General features: G+C 53.2%; 1 protein-coding gene and 1 long non-coding RNA gene across 3 annotated transcripts in view; one reads left to right on the top strand and one right to left on the bottom strand.

The window, feature by feature from the left end:
• The first annotated feature begins 274 nt into the window (after positions 1 to 274).
• On the top strand, positions 275 to 18,072 carry LOC118615348. Its single transcript, XR_004956423.1, has 3 exons — positions 275 to 352; positions 12,400 to 12,637; positions 16,722 to 18,072. It is a non-coding gene; the product is annotated as an uncharacterized LOC118615348 (long non-coding RNA).
• Positions 1,161 to 18,233, bottom strand: part of DOCK6 (dedicator of cytokinesis 6) — a 45,407-nt gene continuing 28,334 nt past the window's right edge. For both annotated transcript variants that reach the window (XM_036240238.1, XM_036240237.1), the window contains 24 exons: positions 16,333 to 16,446; positions 16,059 to 16,229; positions 15,475 to 15,614; positions 15,219 to 15,388; positions 12,438 to 12,598; positions 12,129 to 12,311; positions 11,672 to 11,798; positions 11,269 to 11,353; positions 11,044 to 11,140; positions 10,775 to 10,909; positions 10,303 to 10,455; positions 10,005 to 10,163; positions 9,787 to 9,887; positions 8,614 to 8,806; positions 8,386 to 8,529; positions 5,151 to 5,282; positions 5,047 to 5,061; positions 3,612 to 3,737; positions 3,428 to 3,517; positions 2,882 to 3,118; positions 2,301 to 2,444; positions 2,111 to 2,217; positions 1,782 to 1,943; positions 1,161 to 1,380 (listed from right to left, as the gene is read on the bottom strand). In XM_036240238.1, the coding sequence (XP_036096131.1) occupies positions 1,338 to 1,380; positions 1,782 to 1,943; positions 2,111 to 2,217; positions 2,301 to 2,444; positions 2,882 to 3,118; positions 3,428 to 3,517; positions 3,612 to 3,737; positions 5,047 to 5,061; positions 5,151 to 5,282; positions 8,386 to 8,529; positions 8,614 to 8,806; positions 9,787 to 9,887; positions 10,005 to 10,163; positions 10,303 to 10,455; positions 10,775 to 10,909; positions 11,044 to 11,140; positions 11,269 to 11,353; positions 11,672 to 11,798; positions 12,129 to 12,311; positions 12,438 to 12,598; positions 15,219 to 15,388; positions 15,475 to 15,614; positions 16,059 to 16,229; positions 16,333 to 16,446 (3,189 nt within the window). In that variant the 3' untranslated portion in view covers positions 1,161 to 1,337. The remainder of the gene's footprint in view (positions 1,381 to 1,781; positions 1,944 to 2,110; positions 2,218 to 2,300; positions 2,445 to 2,881; positions 3,119 to 3,427; positions 3,518 to 3,611; positions 3,738 to 5,046; positions 5,062 to 5,150; positions 5,283 to 8,385; positions 8,530 to 8,613; positions 8,807 to 9,786; positions 9,888 to 10,004; positions 10,164 to 10,302; positions 10,456 to 10,774; positions 10,910 to 11,043; positions 11,141 to 11,268; positions 11,354 to 11,671; positions 11,799 to 12,128; positions 12,312 to 12,437; positions 12,599 to 15,218; positions 15,389 to 15,474; positions 15,615 to 16,058; positions 16,230 to 16,332; positions 16,447 to 18,233) is intronic.

Genomic DNA, 18,233 nt, shown 5'->3' with positions numbered 1-18,233 from the left:
TTGGGCTGAGATGGTGGAGTTGGAGGCAGCAGCTGGTCGAGACTTGCGAGGTCACGCCCCGGAGCTGGGGGTTGTGTGGGGACCACGCTCAAACCCTGACTCGGACTCGAACCCCGATCCAACCCCCGGTCCTACTCGCCTCCGCGCTCCGGCCGCCGCCGTCCCTGCGTCCTGCCGCCCGTGCGTCCGCCGCGCGCCGCCGCCCGGCCTCCGGGCCCTCAGCGGTAGCTCCAACCCGCCCCCTTCGGCAGGCCCCGCCCCTTCGATAGGCCCCGCCCCCGCCCCGTCGCCTGCGGGCAGGGCAGCGGTGGGGAGAAGCCGCCGGGAGGACACGATCACACCTGGACGGCAGGTATGTGCGTGCGCGTAGGGGTGCCTGGCCTTGTCCCCGGGCCTCCCTTCCCCGAGTTCCCGGGTCAGGGGTCCCCTCCGCTGTGCTGCCCCGCCTGCTGCAGCTGGGCCGCTGCGGGGGGCGGGAGGGGGCGGGACTGGCCAGGCCCCAGCTTCGCGAGGGCGCAGAGGCAGGCGCTGTGGCGGCGGGAGACACCCCTCCCCCAGCGGGCCCAGGGCTGGAAGCCGCCCAGAACAGGCCTGGTACGCGGTGGCGTGACCGCCTCGGGGCGGGGAGGGGGCTGGGTCAGTTCGAGGCAGCACGGGCCTTGGCTAAGGCCCGGGCTGCCTGGCCAGCCAGACCTGGACTCCAGTCCCAGCCCACCATGCCTTTAAGTGCTCGGTGCCTCAGTTTCCCCATCTCTAAGATGGGGTTAAGAGTGTGTGTGCCTGATAGTGGTGCTGAGAAGATACACTAACCACAAGGCAGGGGCCTATTGGAGTTCCCTGGGGCAAAAAGACCCATAAATGGGGCAGTGTCTTTCTGGGAGCCTTTTAGTACAGGGCTGGGCAATCAGCAAGGGTTTAATAAATGTCCCTTTAAAAAAAATAAATGTTACTATTATTCCCCATGTACATATGTGACATTTTAATTTGTGTATTGCCTTTCCACCAGGATGTCAGCCCCACAAGGGCAGGCATTTGCATCTGTTGTCACTGTTTTGCCCCTGGCACCCAATAGGGTCTCAGTGGCTGTCAAAGATCAGGGTGTGTGGATAGACTGTGAATACATGACCCAGCCCCCAGGGACTACACCACACAGGCTGCTCATAAAAAACATTTTAAGTTAAAAAAGGGAAGAAGTATCAGTGCACAGACAAGAATAGAAGGTCCAGCACCACATGCCATGTGGTCCCCCAAGTGGGCAGTGGGACAGACTCCCAGAAAGGCACATAGCTGAGGCCAGGGTACTGGTTTCTCTGGGTGTGGTTTCGGGCCCTGTGAGCTCAGAGGTCGGCCTTCCGGAAACTTGTTCTGTTCAAGGAGTTCCTGGAGGAGGAATGAGGTGGGTCAACATGGACACAAGGCCCCCAACTTCATAGTACTCCCAGCCCTCTCCCTCCTCTTCCTCCAGAGCTGCTTCTAGCCTTCCCTGCTCCTTTTATATCTGTTCTTATCCGGCTAAGGATTCACAGATTCTCTCCTGGAATCTACCACCAGAGAATCATAACACACTCATTTTACAAATGTAGAAACCAAGGCTCATGTCTGGGAATGATGAAGTCACATGTCTGGGAACTGACCCACCAGGACCCAAAATGACTGCCCAGAGCGTGCATTTGTGCACACATCCAAGCAGTCACATCGTTGTGTGCAAAGCCAAGGTCATGTGTTGATGCGTCTGCCTCCTCTTGCCCTCTCTAGGATGGGGGGGGAGCAGGTTCAGGCACCTGAGGCTGGCTGTGGTTGGCACCAGTAGCTGGGGCAGGCGCTGGGTGAGCAAGGGCTGCAGAGCCTCCCGTAGGCGGGTGTAGTTGCGCTCCAGCTCACGGTGGTACTCCTTCTGGTCGGGCCCAATCAGGGCCTTGTTTTTCCGAAGCGCATCCTCGCACCTGAGGGCCAGACGGCAGGGTGCTCAGGGACTGGCACTCAGGAAAGCAAGCAAGACCAGAGGTGGAGGAGTCCATGAGGTGGGGTCAGGAGCTAGAATGGGGGGGTAAAGTAGGCAGAGAGCCATGATGAGGGTTGGAGGGGTTCAAATGGGTAAGGTCAGGCCTACTTCTTGCAGAAGTCCTTGAAACAGAGCCGTAGCTTGTTGTGATGCCTGAAGAGCTTGGGGTCTTCTGGGATCTCTGCCAAAAACACCTGGGCCACCTCTAGGGGACCCTGTGGGGTAAGAGGGCCTTGTGAGGATATCTGTATGGACCCTGGGGGGACCTCAGGCAGCCTGCATCCCCCACCGGCCATGCCTGGTTCACAGTGGGCCCCACAGAGCCCTGTAGCACCATCTGCAGCATCTTGGCATCAGGTGGGTCCTGCTCAGTGGCAAAGGCCAGCTCCCGTGTCTTCTTCTGCATGTCCTCGATGGCCACCTCCACTGGCGTCAACACTGTCTGCAGGATCAAAGAGCAGCATGCACTGGCTGGGGCCTGAAGATATCCTGACCCAGGCCAGCCCAGGACAGCTGGGTGTGGGAGGGGGTCTGAATGGCTGTGTAAAGAACAGTGTGTGGGGCTGTGGCCAGTTTGGCTCAGCGGTTGAGCATCGGCCTGCGGACCAGAGAGTCCTGGGTTCGGGTTCGGTTCCTGCTAGGGGTACGTACCAGGAAAGAAAAAAAAAAGAACAACAGTGTGTGGGGACTCCTGCCTGCCTGGGTCTGCCAGGGTCTGGCTCTGCCTTTGTCTAGCTCTGAGACCACTGATCTGGTTGTGGTCCAGCCTTGAATCATCTGGGCCTGGAGGTAGAGATCTGAGACCCCAGACTGGGGTCTGGAGATTGGAGTTCAGACTTCCTTCACCTCCCCCAACCCAGGTTTGGGGCCCCCATCTACCTCCTCCCGGTGGCAAACACGGATGCGTGTCTTGATATAGGGGAAGGCATGGTCTGTGCTCAGGAGTGTCTTGCGCTTGTGTTGTTCATGCAGCTCCCCATGAGCACGCCCATCGGGCGTGAAGGGTGTGCAGAACAAGAAGGTGCGCAGCCCGTAGTTGCGGTCAAAGTAGGTCACCCGGTCCTTGAGCTCATAGGTGTCAAAGTGAGGTTCCACATATGTGATCTGGATGTAGGCCTGCAGCATGGGGCACAGGTATGAGGTTCCCACTGCCCCAACCTACACCCCCAGGGCTTGCCAGCCTCCCAACAGGGCGGCTGGAGAAAAGGGATTTGGGCCTCCATGGGTCTGAGGGTTTTGCACCTGGGATTCCCAGGTCTCCTTATGTTTGAGAACTACCTGAGGTTAAGGATTTGGGGTCCCTAAGGGAGATAGCTTTGGAGTTTCCCAGAGAAAAAGGATTTGAGAGTTTCCAGGAAGTAGTACTTAGAGTCACCCTGACTATAGGACTTTGGGGACCTCAGGGAGATGGTCGGGAGCCCTCACCTTTTGGGAATCAAGCTTGGTCTTGTCAACGGGGTTCGAATCTTTGATAATCTCAACCACGTCTTCCCCAAACCTCTCCGCGTAGAACTCCTGGAGACACGGGGCTGACTCAGGCTGCACAGGTACAGGCCCCACTCTACCCCAGAGTAGCCTTGTGCCCCCCACCCCCACCACCAGGACATGCCTCCAGCCGGTGTGAGATCTCAGCCAACTTTGTGATGGATGGCTCCTTGTACACAAACTCCTGCTCGTCCAGGTCACCAAAGCGGGTGCCGTAGAAACCCACGCGGAAGTACGTTCCAAAAACTCGCTGAGGCTGTGGGAAAGGGGTGTTGGTGCCCAGGAGGCCCCACTGGAAGTGCCCTGCCCCAGAGGTGCAAGTCTTCGGTCCCCACATGTGGAAGAAGTGGACAGAGGCAGGGGAACCCAGAGAACTTCGGGATGTGAGGACCCCAAGACATCATATCATGGGCTCAGGCAAGGGTACCATAAGACTGCCAACTGCCCACACCCTTGCTCTTTCTGCCTAGCTCTGTCTCTTACCTCCCCCAAATCTTTCTCTTCATTTAACACAAGCCCCTACTTTCTGCTTCTCCCTCTCACTCCAGGCAGTTCTTCAGAGCCTGGATCCCAGTATGAAATCAGGACTGGGGCTGTATTGCTCACAGCTGTGTCCTCAATGCCTACTGGGCTGGGTATGCAGCAAGTGCTCAATAAATGCTTGGGACAGAGGCTCTGCCTACTTTGTTCCAGGGCACCTTCTCCCCCACCTCAAGCCCTAAGTTTGGAAAGAGGGACTCCTGCCCCCCACCACCAGAAAGGAAGGGGTAGCTCCGTGTTCACTCACCAAGGCAGATCCGGAGGGGTGCGGTGGGCACCAGGAGATGGGCATGGGGAGCAGGGAATGAAGAGACAAAGTCATGGGGGAGGTCAGAGGTCAAAGCCCCCAAACCCCCAGAGTCCTGGTTATGCTGCCCTATGAGACCAGAGATGCAGGGAGGGAGGGGACCTGCCTGCCCCACCTAGGCCCCACCCAGCCCCCACCCAGCCTTCCTTGGCTCTGGGTTCTTGCCATCTTTGGCCAGAAAATTCTCCCCAAACTAGGAGATGCCTAAAAATAGATCCAAGTGGGGGAAAGGCGGGAGAGGGGGAGCATTAAATGGCAGTGAGAAGCAGAGATACTGTGGGAGTTTGGGGAGATAGGGAGACATACCAAGAGAGACAGAGAGGGAGTGATTAGGACAGGGAGAGAGACAGAGATGGAGAAATGGAGGGAAAGAAACCAAGAGACACATAGAGGCAGAGAGAAAAAGAAACAGATAGAGAGAGAGTCAGAGCGGCCCCCCACCCCCACCCCAAGCAGTGACTGAGCAGGCCCTGCCGGAGGGAGGGGTGTCTCTGGACAGCTCCCAGCTGGGTGAGTCACAGGCTGCCCTGGAGATCTGGAGCAGGGAGGGGGGATCTGGGGGAAAGTAGTGGGGGGTGTCATCATCCACGGAGTCCCAACTCCTGTGTCCAGGCAGACACGCTCCTCCAGCGCCCCCTGGTGGCTGTCCCTGACCACTGCTGACTAGCCGTCTTGGGGGCCCCAGAGGCAGATGGCCACCCGGTTGACTAACCTCCCAGCCAGAGCTCTGTGGGGAAGAGAAGGGTTAAGGTCAGTGGAGCCTGGAAAGGGGGGGCGGGGCCAAGGGCAGGGTCTGGGAGGGCATCTTGGGCACACCTGGTGCATAATTTTGGTGAAGGCCTCCTGCAGTTTGCCGTGCACAGCAGCCAGTTTCTTGTAGTCACGGTGGGCTTCCAGGATGGGGATCAACATCTTGTACACCTCATTCACTGCCTCATAGAGCCCACCCTGGGGGTGGGGTGGAGCAGGTCAGGATTCCCAGCACCCTCCCCGGTCCTCTCCTGCCTGAAACAGCCCTCCCCTCTGTGCTCCTACCCACCTTCCAAGGCACCATCCATCCTCCATTAACTCCTCCAGGAAGCCTGTCCTGCCCTCCCCCACCCCAGATGGGGCAACAACCTTTCCACTTGGCCCCTACAGACCTCGCCGAGGTCTCCACAATGTTTACTATGGACTAGACCCTGTGTACATCTGCACCTTACCTATGTTTCTTCCCTGGTGGGAGGAGGTATGCGCCCCCCACCCTTCCTCAGAAGGGAAGCTGAACTTCAGAGACATAGAGACGCTCCCCAAGGCCAGGACCGGAACACCAGCCCACCTGGCCTGGTGCCTAAGACCTCTCTGATCACTGTCTTCTGGCACGTGGTAATGACCATTCATGGGCACCCTTATCTCTAGCTGGTGCCAGCATCGAGCGTGGAATACAGCAGGCACCCTGGGATGTTTGCTGACTGTTAGAAGGTCTGTGTCTACATTCTGATTTCTTCCCCTCATGAGGCTTTTCTCTGTGAGATTCCAGCAAAGTGACGAGAATGAAAACAACATTACTAGGAATCTCCTAGTAATTTTTAGGCAACACAGAAATCTCCCTGGGCAACCTGACCCTGAATTTGAATGGGGCTCCAGATTAACTACTAGTTCCCAGAAACACAGGAACCGAGGAGCAGATCAAGCAACAGCAAAGGGACACAACCAGCCCAGGGCAGGCCAGAAAGCCTTCTGGAACAAAGTCCCCATCTCCAACAAGTCAAATGCAGAAAAAAACCAATGGCTTTCACACCTTTACAACAATGGAAAATAAATGCTCAGGCATAAAATTACCAAGAAATCCATGCCCTAGCCAGGTGGCTCAGTTGGAACATCATCCTATTACACCAAAAGGTTGGGGGTTTGATCCCCAGTCAGGGCAGGTATGGAAGGCAACCGACTGATGTTTCTCTCACATCAGTGTTTCTCTCTCTCTCTCTCTCTCTCTCTTCCCTTCTCTCTAAAAATCAATGAAAACATATCCTTGGGTGAGGATTAAATTTTTTAAAAAGAAAGAAATGCATAACACTCCTATTGCAAAAAGAAGGGACTGAGGCCCTGGTTTTGTTTTTTCTTTTTTTGATTAAAAGAAACTTAAGAGGCTCTGGCCGGTTTGGCTCAGTGGGTGAAGCATAGGCCCACGGACCAGAGAGACCTGGGTTCAGTTTCCGCTAAGGGCATGTACCTCGGTTGCAATTTGTCCCTGGCCCTGGTTGGGGTTGTGTGGGTGGGAACCACTCAATGTGTCTCTCACATGTTGATGTTTCTCTCTCTCTCCCTCCTCTCTCTCTCAAGATAAATGCAAAAAATATCCTCAAGTGAGGATTAAAAAAAAAAGAAGAAGAAACTTAAGAGCCCTGGCTGATTTGGCTTAGTGGTTAGAGCGTCAGCCCGTAGACCAAAGAGTCATGGGCTCGATTCTGGTCCAGGGCATGTACCTTGGTTGCGGTTTGGTCTCTGGCCCTGGTCAGGGTCATGCAGAAGGCAACCAATTGATGTGTCTCTCTCATGTCGATGTCTCTCTCTCTCTCTCTCTCTCTCTCTCTCTCCCTCCCTCCTTCCCACTCTATCTAAAGATAAAAATGGAAAAAAGTATCCTTGGGTGAAGATTAAAAAAAAGGGAGAGAGATTTAAGAGACCTGCAGTCATAGTCATTTGTGGGTCGTATGTGGATACTGATTCAAACAAACCAACTTCAAAAAAAATTTTTTTTGAGAGAATTAGGGACATCTAACCATGGACTGGTATTTTAAGAATTCCTGCCCTGGCCTGTGTGGCTCAGTTGGTTGGAGCGTCGCCCCGTACACAGAAGAGTTGGGGGTTCGATTCCCGGTCAGGGCACATGCCCAGGTTGCTGGGGTATGTCAGAAGTCAACTGATCTCTCTTTCTCTCTCTCTCTCTCTCTCTCTCTCTCTCTCTCTCTCCCCCTCTCCCTTCCTCTCCATCTAAAATCAATAAAAAATACATCCTCGGGTGAGGATTAAAAGAAAAAAAAAGAATTCCTGTTAACTTAGTCATGCAGGATAAATATTGTGTAAAAGTGACTTTCTCAGCAGGAGCTGCACACAGGTACTCGTGGGTGTGACAGTGTGATATCAGATTTGCTTTAAGCTGGAATTTCTGTGACTCCAGTGCACGCAGGAATCAACTCTTGTTAAAATGCAGGGTTCAGAGCGCTGGGTGGCCCAGGACTCTGCATTTCTAACAAGCCCTGGGTGATGGTCACACTGCTGGTCGTCTGACCATACTGAGTAGCGAGAGTTTATAAATTTGTGAAAATTGGGATCTTGTTTTTTCAGATGTTAAAAAAACCCACAAAATCCAAAAACGTAAACCCAAAAAAGCTAGAGGTAAAGAGGAGATGGAACAAGATGGTAAATACAGGTGGTTGATGAATTTGAGTGCTGAGTATGGTAGTGGGGGTACAACCTTCTGTTTTCATGTGTGCTTAAAATTTTCTATAAGAAAAAAGTGGGTTTTTTTGTTTGTTTGTTTGTTTGTTTGTTTGTTTGTTTTGGTTAATCCTCACCCGAGGATATTTTTTTCCAATGATTTTTTAGAAAGTGGAAGCGAGGAATGGAAGGGAGGGGAAGAGAGAAACATCAGTGTGATAGAGACACCTCGATTGGTTGCCTCTAGCACGTGCCTTGACCAGGGCCAAGGATCGAACCTACAACTGAGGTACATGCTCTTGACCAGGAATTGAACCAGCAACCCTTCGGTGTTCAGGCCAACGCTCTAACCACTGACCCACACCAGCCAGGGCTATACTAAAAAAGTTTTTAAAACTAGCTAAATATGTTCAAGGCTATGATATCCAGCCTATATGTCAAGGGTTTAACAGGGAGAAAGGCAGGTAATGGGGACCTTTGAGGGTCCCCATTCTTCTTTATAAATCCCCCACCTGGAAAGGGCCAGGCAGCAGCTCCCCCTTCAGTAGCCCAGAGCAGGTATTGGGCCACCAGTGGATCCATGATGCCACCCAGCCCGAGCCCTGTGTCCTGCAGCAGCCCCAAGCCTCACCATGGTGAAGTAGGCAGCCGCCTGCTCCAGCAGCCCCACCAGCCCCAGCTCTGTAAAGTGCTTCCCAGAGCAGAAGCCCTCCTCGTCAGGCGACAGGATGTCGTCGGAGATGGCAGACTCCTCCAGCACGTTTGACGAGATGTTCTGGGGTGGGACGTGGTGTCAGAGCCTGATCCCTGCCCCACATGTGCCACCCCCACCCTGCCCACAACCCCTCCCACCACTCACCTGGAAGGAAACGCAGCCCACGGGCAGGTAGCGGCTGTCTTCGAGCAGGGCAAGGTACTCAGCCACCAGTGCGGCCGCGTGCACCATGCACTGTGCGGCCTCCGCATGGTTGCCCAGCTCTGCATGCTTTCCCGCCATGTTCTGCAGCCATGTCAGCCGCAGGTCCGGGGAGCCCTGGTAGCCCCGGGCAATCCTGGTGTCCAGGTGAGAGGGGATGTGAGGAGGAAGATGGGAGCTCACCTTACCCACCTCCTTCACTTGTTACCCTGCCCATCTGCCCCAATGACCAGCCAATCTCCTCACCTGTCCACCCTTCACCTGCTTCCTCACCTGTCTTACCTGTCCATCCATTCTCCTGTACCCCATTCACCAGGCCATCCTCTTACCCGTTTCCTTTACTGTCCTACCTTCTATCCTTTCACCTAAATCACCTGTCCATCCCCTTAGCTCCTAACCCACCTGTCCATCCCCCTTCTGTATCCTCACCTATCACCTGTCCAGTCCCTCACCTATTCCCTTGCCTGTCCAACCTCTCACCTGTCTGCCCATTTGCCTGTCCATCTCTCCCCTCTCCCTCCAGTCACCTGTCTTCTCACTTATCCAGTCCCTCACGTGTCCAGTCCCTCATTCAATCCTCACTGTCCATCCTTTCACTACCCCAAGTGTCATTCTCTCACTTGTCCTTCTGCCCATCTGTTTACCTGCGGAACCTCAGGCCACACCCTACTCACTGACCCCCCTACACATGCACCATTTCACCTGCCTCCCCAGGTCCAGCCCTTCTATATGCCCCCTAACTTCCCTATCTGCATCATCTGCTTTTTCGTCTCCCACTCCCCACTTTCTTACTAAATACCCCTCACCTCTCCTCCAGATCACTTATTTCCCTGATCTGTCACCCCTTCACCCATTGTTTGCACTCACCTGTCTCCTCTTGTCTTTGTTCTGTAGGTTCATCTAGCACCCTTTTATCTGGTCATTTACAAGTCCTCACCTTAACTTGTCCCCTTACCTATCCCCTCACTCACCTGATTTTCTTCACCTGTCTCTCTTTACTTGTCCCTCTTACCACCTGTGTGCTCACCTGCTCCCTCCTCACTTTCTCATATATCTACTTATCTGTCCCCTAGCCCGTCTGGGTGTGAATGGCTTAAGGACCCTAGCCCTCCTCACCTGTACATGAGGTCAATGAGCATCTCGGGGTCCTCCTGATGCTCTTTCATCTTAACTGTGTCTGTCAGGATCATGTGCAGGTTGAACATCAGGTCCTGGACCTGGAATGGGGAAGTGGACTTCATGGGGAAGTGACAGGGCCAAGGTGGTGTGATAAGAATTCAAGCAGGGCAGACTCTTGGGTTGCTGAGAGTAGGGCAGGGGCCTGGTGGGGTCACCTGCTCGGCGAAAGTGCTATCCCGTAGCCCCATGTCTTCCTCAGCATAGGTGAGGATGGTCTTAAGAGAGCGTCGCAGGTGCTCCTCACTGAAATTCTGCGTCGTCCCCACCAGGGATGACAGTGACATGGTCACTTGCATCTTCACACGGGCAAAGTTCTGCGGGGTCCAGAGAGGGGAGTACAACTGTGGGCCTCAGACCCTCACACCAGGACCTGCTCGACATGCTGACTTCACCCCTCTCCCTGCCCACCCTCCACCTATCACACCAAACCCCTGGTCGGCCCCCCCTACTTACATGGCCAATCTCAAAATTCTGGCGCATGAGGAGGTAGAGTGAGGCGCTGGCATGCGTGCGGATGGTGCTGATGCGGCTGCCGCAGTGTCGCAGGAGCCTCAAGCAGAGGTCAGCACACAGCTCTGTGTCTTCCTCAAACAGCAGCTCTGGGAACTGCCCCCAGGGCCAAGACAGACACGGCTCAGCCCCTCCCCATGCTAGATCAGAAGGTCCCCCACGGGGACTTGCGCAGGGGCACCTGTCAGTGTTCTGCCTTCTTTGGCCACACTGCAGGCTTTGGAATCAAACCTGGATTAAGCCCTTGCTGTGTGACACTGGGTGAGTGACTCTGCCACTCTGATCCTCAGTTCTGTCCTCTGTAAACTGTGACTAAGGAGTGTCTGCCTCACGGAATTGCTGAGCACATAGTTGGTGCTCAATGACTGGGTTGTCACTATGACTCTAAGAGCCAGAGCTGCCGAATAGTGCTCACCTTGGACACCAGGGACCGCTGTGTGGCCAGGCCATGCTGCAAGAAGAGGGCACTCTGGGCACTACCCAGACTATACAATACGACCTTCAGTACTGCACCCAAGATACTCTCCCGGGCCTCTGACAGTATCACCGTCTGTGGGGTCAGAAGTGCAGTTATTAGAGGCTGGTTTGGTTATGAAATCAGGAAAAAAGAGGGATTCTGGAGTCCGAGGTCACAAGGCATTGGGGTGGGGTCAGAGGTCAGGAAGACACTAGATCAAGCCTTACCTGCACGATGATCTCCAGTGTGTCCAGAACTATCAAGCTCGCCTCAGTTGCCAGGTTCCCGTCCACCAAGGCCTCGTGTTCCATTTCATCCTTGGTTCTAAAGGGGAGTGGTGGGGATTGGGGAGCCTCTCGAAGCCAGATCCTACCCCACCACTGAGCTGTCCCCCTCCCTCAGGTGCTCCTGAGGTGCCAGTTCTCTGGAAACTACTTCTGCCCAACACCTACTTGTCCACACGGTCCGAGGTTTGTCTCCAGTGTGTGATGCTCTTCCGCCAGCGTACATTCTCCTGGTTCCCAAATGGGCTCCTCTCTGAGATGTGTAGGCAAGTGTTCACAGATGTGCAAAAACATAAGGACACAGGTGATTGTGAGAAGTACACAGGCACAAAGATGCACGGGTGGAATAACCTATGAGGACACTGGGTGGTACGGCTGCCTGTGGCGTGGGTGCACACAGGTAGACATGAGTGACGTGAGCAGATGGGGACACAGACACCCATGTGTATGGGAATGATGCATGGCCTTCTGGAAAAAGTGAGTCAGGTGTAGGATGAGCCATCTTGGGGACCCTCGGACACAGGGTGGGAGCAGCTGGTGGGGACAGGGATAGGACATATCTCCTTCTCACCACGGCTCCGTCGCACCATCTCCTGTCGTGCTCCAATGGTGCCCAAGATGGCTTCTTCCAGCCGAGCCTTCATGTCTAGTGACTTCTTGAATGTGAGGCTGTTGATACGCTCAAAGGCCTTTTTCCCCTGGGACGTCAAAGAACGGGTTCCAGGTTGACTCTGCCCCTTTCCGTGGGACCTGGGCTATCCTGGTTCCCCTTCTTCTGGCCCCTTCCGACCTCTGGGGCCCCGTGCAGCTCTCCTCTTCACTGCAAGCCCTCAGCACCGTCCCAATTCTATTCACAGAAACAATTCTCCCTTTCCTCTTTGGCTCAGCACAGAAACAGGGTGCCCCTCGACCCACACAAACTGGCGCACGAGGACAGTCCGCCCCTTCATGTCCAGACCATAGCACCGAAAGCCCTGTGTGCATCCTCAGCCTGCCTCCTACATCCCAGTCCCTGCCCACCCCCAAACCTTGTACTCGAAGGCAGCCAGGCAGAGGTACAGCAAGTCTAAGAGACGACCCAGCTGAGGGAGGGCCAGGTCGCCAGCCCAGTGCTGCAGGAGGGCTGGCTCTGCATTCTTCAGTACCCACAGCACACACACCAGCAGGGTCCGGCTGGACTCGGCAGAGAGGGGACAGCCTGAGCGAGAAGCCTGGGGCGAGAGGGAACAAGGCACACAGAAGGTTTTCTTCAAATAAGAGAACTGGTTGATTAGAATCTCATTATAACTTCTATTACAGAGTTGGATGGTGTCTCTGGAGATCAGCCCTGTACTCACAGTTGCTGGGCCCTGGGAGATGCTGGACCGGGAGCCAGGGGCCAGGGGGCCACCAGCGATGGCCATAGCCACTGAAGGGTTGATGGTGCCTCCAATATCCCCTTCCGCTTCTGTGTCTGAATCGAGCATTGAAGCCAGCCTTGACCGTTGACCTGGGCCCTCTGGAGGGAGGAGCAGGAGGAAAGAAGTATGAGTCCTTGGTAAGTGCTGTCCTGCTGCCTCAAATTTCAGTTCACAGGTCACCTCCTCATGGAAGCCTTCCCTGATACTACCCCTCAAACCAGGATGGAGTCTCCAATCATCTACTCCCAGAGCTCCTTTATCATACTTATAATTAGATACTTATAATTAGATCATACTTATAATTAGACACATTGATTGTGTCCACAAAGGCATGGACTATATCTACTCTGGCCACTGGTATATGCTTAACACTCAGAACATGACCTGGCCCACAGGAACAGTAACTGTAAAGGTGATGACGGTGATGACAACAGCAACATACGCTGCTGCTTTAGCACAGCATCAGTTGGCACTTACACAGCATCTCCTATGTGCTAGGTGCTATTCTAACTTAAAAATTAACCACTAATCTTCAAAAAACCCTATGAGATAAGTACTTTTTTTATTCCTACTTTATAGATGGGGAAACTGAGATTAATCTCTCTAGAGGTTAAGTTACTTGCCCCAGGTCACACAGCAGGTAGGTACATAGGAAAGCTAGGATTTTAACCTAAACGGTCTGATCTTAAAAATCTATGATCTTATAAGAGTGCCCCTTCACCTTCACCTCCTCCCAAAACGTCTCAACAGAGATAGGAGTGGTCAACAAATACAGAATAGGTCTCACCCTAGAGATTCTTGAAATAAGTCAACTGTTTAACTATAGCTCCAGCCCAGCTTTACCAAGCTCAGTTTCTCACTGGATTGAGGTGATCCAGCCCCTGCTCAGCCCCTTAACTCATCTGCCTAAGAGAGGGAAAGAGGGACCCTCAATAGGGAAAAATAACATTGCTTCAATCCTGATGGTTCTTTTATATACAATAAAAAGCTACAAGACGTGTGAAGAAGCAGGAAACTAATTGATAGAGAAAGACAACAGAAGCAGGCGCGTAGATGACCAAAAGCAAACAAAGACTTTAAAATAATAAGAAGTAGAAAAGACAGACTAAAATGGGTAAAAAGATGGAGAATTTCAACAGAGAATTTGAATCTACAAAAAAAAAAAAAAAAAAAATCAAATAGACATTTTCCTAATCAAAAATATAACACCTGAAATTCAGAACTCAGTGGATGGAGTTAACAAAAACACGCAGAAGACAGAAGTAGTGAACTCAAAAACAGGTGAACAGAACATTTCCCAAGTGAAGCACAGAGAGGACAAAGAATGGAAAACAGAACAGAGCATAGTAGGCTTGTGCAACATGATCAAAAGGTCTACAGCCCTGGCCGGTTTGGCTCAGTGGTTAGAGCATCGGCCTGCGGTCCAGAGAGAACTGGGTTCGGTTCCCACTAAGGGCACGTATCTCAGTTGCAGTTTGTCCCCGGCCCTGGTTGGGTCATGCGGGTGGCAGCTACTCGATATGTCCCTTTCATGTCGATGTTTCTCTCTCTCTTCCTTTCCTCTCCCTCCCACTCTATCTGAACAAAAAAAAATGCGAGGCAGAGCCCGGCCTGTGTGGCCCAGTGGTTGAGCATCGACCCATGCACCAAGAGGTCACTGGTTCAATTCCTGATCAAAACACATGCCCATGCTGTGGGCCCAATCCCCAGTGGAGGGCATGCAGGAGGTGGCCAATCAGTGTTCTCTCTCATCGATGTTTCTATCTCTTTCTCCCTCTCCCTTTCTCTCTCACAACCTGGGCACATGCCCTGACCAGGAATCGAACCAACGACCTCTTGGTGCATGGGTTGATGCTCAACCACTGAGCCACACCAGTTGGGCGAAAAAACAAATTTTTTAAAGAAAAAATGAGGCAGAAAAAAAAATCTGAAGAAATAAAAACTAAGAATTTCCTCCAAATGATGAAAGGGTTCAATCCACAAATCCCAAGTCTGTGCTTCCAAGCACTGTCTATATGTCCCTAGGTAGTGCCCATGAATGTGCACATGAGTGAATGACTGAATGCAGGGCTCCACCTGCCCTGTCATCCTAATGTTCCCCACCTTCCTCACATCCTCTCTTCTTAGAAGCTAATGTTTTTTTTGTGTTTGTTTGTTTGTTTTTTATCCTCACCTGAGGACATTTTTCCATTTTTTGTTCGGATAGAGCGGGAGGGAGAGAGAGGAAGAGAGAGAGAGAGAAACATCGATGTGAAGGGACACATCGAGTGGCTGCCACCCACACGACCAACCAGGGCCGGGGACAAACTGCAACCGAGGTACGTGCCCTTAGCGGGAACCGAACCCGGGTTTCTCTGTACCGCAGGCCGACGCTCCAACCGCTGAGCCAAACCGGCCAGGGCGCTAATAAATGTTTTAATAATATCTCCCGTTTATTGTGGGCTGACAATGTCCCAGTGCTAAGGCTCTGCAAATGTTTACATAACTATAGAAAGCAGTTGGTACTACCACTCTCCCCGTTTTACAGGTGAGAAACCTGCGGCTCAGAGAAGTTAATGGCTTGCCAGAGCCCTGCACCAGCACTCGAAATCAACCTATTTAACCTAAATCCATGTTTTCACTGCTCTCCTAACTGCTCTCCTACCTTTCCCAACCTGAACTTTGTGTGTCAATCCAGCCCTTGGATTGTGTGACTCCATCCTGCCCTGGCCCACTGACCAGCAAAATCATGCAGCCGTGACAGTGTGTCCCGGGCCAGTGACAGCAGTGGCAGGTACAGCTCAGCCACACGGGCCTTCACGGTGGCCTCGGCATAACGAGGGTCAACATCATGGCCACAGAGCAGGCTGTGGACGGCACTGATGGCCTTCTTGTGCAGCTGGGATGCCCTGTGGAGTAGGAAGGCGCTCAGGAGAGAGTAGACACAGTGCCTGGACCTTCCCACCCGCTGGGGCCAAACAAGGCCTGTGCTCACCCCTCAGCCTCAGGCTCCAAGGCCAGCGCCAGTTCTGTCAGCAGAAGCCCAGCCAGAAAGTGCTGCTGTCGGAATGGCCCACTCAGCTCAAACATGCTGGTCACCTTGGGGTCTGGGGCCTGGCTGGAGAAGGTGGAACTCTGCAGAGGGCGCGGGGGGTGGGGTGGGGAGGAAGCAGGGTCAGAGGTGAGGGGGTAGGATGAATTCATCTGAAGTTAAGGGTTAGAAGTGAGAGATTAGAATTATCTGGAGGTGACAGTGAGCACAGAGTTCAGGGTCAGAGGTAAGCGAATGAGGTTAACCTATCTGTGAGGTGAGGGAATGGGGTCAAAAGTCAGAGGTCTGAGAAATAGCATATGGAAGGCAGGTCTGTGAGTTAAGATTTAGAGGTGAGAAATTAGAACCTGGTCTCCAGGAAACTGCTGAACATGAGGGGTCTGAGGTGCAGGATCAGAGGTAAAGGGTTGGTCCCCCTGGGCAGTGGCCCACCATAAAATGGACAGAGACTAGGGAACCCCAGAAGAGATTGGTTTAAGGTGAGAGGTCATAGGTCAAGAGAGGAGCCAGAAATGAAGCCTGCCCACCTGGGAGGTGGTGGAGGACACGGAGGGTGAGGGTGAGGCCGGGGGCGACAGGGGGCAGCAGGGGAGGTTGAGAGTCACATAGTGCTCGTGGCTGCACAGGATGCGGGTGAAGTCCATGCGTAGGGTCAGCAGCGCCACCGGGTTGGGGGCCGACTGCATCCGTGTGGCCACCTGCCATGGAGGGAGTCAGTGGGCAACATTTACAGTTTCTCCACCCACCACACCCACCACGTCACCACAGATAGGTGTGCCATTCCTACATGCCCACCCCTACCTGCTTGTAGTGGGCCCGGACCAGGCTGAACACAAAGCCTCGGTCCACCAGGGAGAGCAGGTCGCTGAGGAAGAAGGCCAGGCTGGCGTTGAGGCGCTCGGCCAGCTCCGTGTCCTGGGAACACAGGGCCTGTCAGCTCACACTCACACACCCCAACGAGCTTCAGTCCCCACACAGGGCCTGGCTCTCACCAAGGCCACCAGCGACCTCCAGGAGCCACATCACAGCCCCAGAGCCTTGGGTCTTCTTAACCCGCCCATCTCAGCGCTCTTGCCACTCCAGGCCTCGCTGGCTGTCTCCTTCCTCTGACTAGCCCCTTCCTTCCCCACACGTACGTGTCCACACCCCTCAGGGCACTGTCCTAACACTATTTTCTTTCCTCTCACCAGATTTAAATAACACAACATGGATGGCAGAGACTGGCTGCTGACTCCCCCCTAGACCCTCTCTTCCCATTTCTCAGGGTATGAGTTTGGAGAGGGGTAAAGACTACATTTCCCAGCCTTCCTTGCTGATGAGACTAACCATGTGATCACATTCCGGCCAGTGGGATTTGAGGGAAAATACCGCAACCACTTAAATGGAAGGGGCAGGTCTTCCTGGTCCCACAGCCTGTCAAGCCTGCCACACCGATGAACCATGGTGAACCCTGATGGCCAGGCCCACACTATGGAGCCACACAGCTCACTTATGCTCAGAAATAAACTTGGGGCACATTTAAACCACTTGTGATTATGTTGGAGCAAACTAACCTTGGTGCTAACTGGTAAGCCCCAACAATCGTTTTAATGACGAGCACGTACTGCTGGGAACCACAATAAACCAAAGGACTCCAGATAATTTTATGTGTTTCGAAGACAACTGAACAAGGTTTTGAGAGAAGTTTGAAGGATGAGAAAAAAGGCATTCTAAGCAGAGGAAAGGACAAGGCAAAGACCCTGGGACAGATGTGCCCAGCAAGTGTGAAGAACACAAGGAGGTTGCTATGGCTTCAGGGCCCAGCTGGTGCTTGTTCCTCCCTCAGGCTCTCACGAGCCACTCTGGCCTCACAAGTCAGTCTCAGTGGCTCTTAGTTCTCTGCAACCCGAAGAAAGAAAACCTGCTTGAGCTCTGAGTCCACGGTGGGGCAGGGGCTGGATCTGCCTTGTGCACTGAGCCTGATGCAGTTGGTGCTCGACAAATGAAACCACTGTAGCCCGTCACCGATGCCCCACTAGCAGCTCTGACGATGCTGCTTCTCGGGGGCATTGTTCTTCCCTGCAGCCCTTTCTCAGGGTGGTTTCCTCATAATTTGGGTAAGCCCCTGGGAATGTCAGCCCTTAGGGAGGCTCCAGTGGAACAAGGTCGAGACCTTCGAGACCAGCCCAGAGGTTGCAGGGGATTGCACAAGGGCTGGCTTGAGCCAGACTGGTGTTTCACAAATCTGGAAAGTTCCCATAAAATCCGAAGTCCCATTTCACTTTTAAAATGAGACATTATGGCTACAGCTAATGAGCACAAGCGCTCTGGTCCTTCATAGGCTCCACGTTCCCAACTGAAGGTGATGATAAGGGTGTAAGCTCTGGACTTGGTGGCTTGAGTCCGAATCCCCAATTCTGCCCCTTCTCTTTTGTGGTATCAGGTCTCTGCCTCAGTTTCTCCATCGGTAAAATGGAGATAATAATAAAACTTTATGGGGTTGTTGGGAGAATTTAATGATATGATTCATCTAAAGTGTTTAGATACACAGTAAGCACTCAATAAATGCTCAATAATATTACTATCATTATCATTGCCTGCCTAACTCCTAAGAGCATTGGAATTAGTGCTCCGGGGCCTGGACAATGGTCAAGGTCTCAGAACATTAATATCCTTCTATTGGACACTTACTGAATACTGACACTGTGGTAAGGGCTAAGGAT

The sequence above is a fragment of the Molossus molossus genome, unplaced genomic scaffold (assembly GCF_014108415.1).
Source record: "Molossus molossus isolate mMolMol1 unplaced genomic scaffold, mMolMol1.p scaffold_m16_p_4, whole genome shotgun sequence".
Taxonomy (NCBI): Eukaryota; Metazoa; Chordata; class Mammalia; order Chiroptera; family Molossidae; genus Molossus; species Molossus molossus.
Note: the sequence above shows the minus strand (reverse complement) of the source record. Positions and strands in the feature narration are given on the sequence as shown.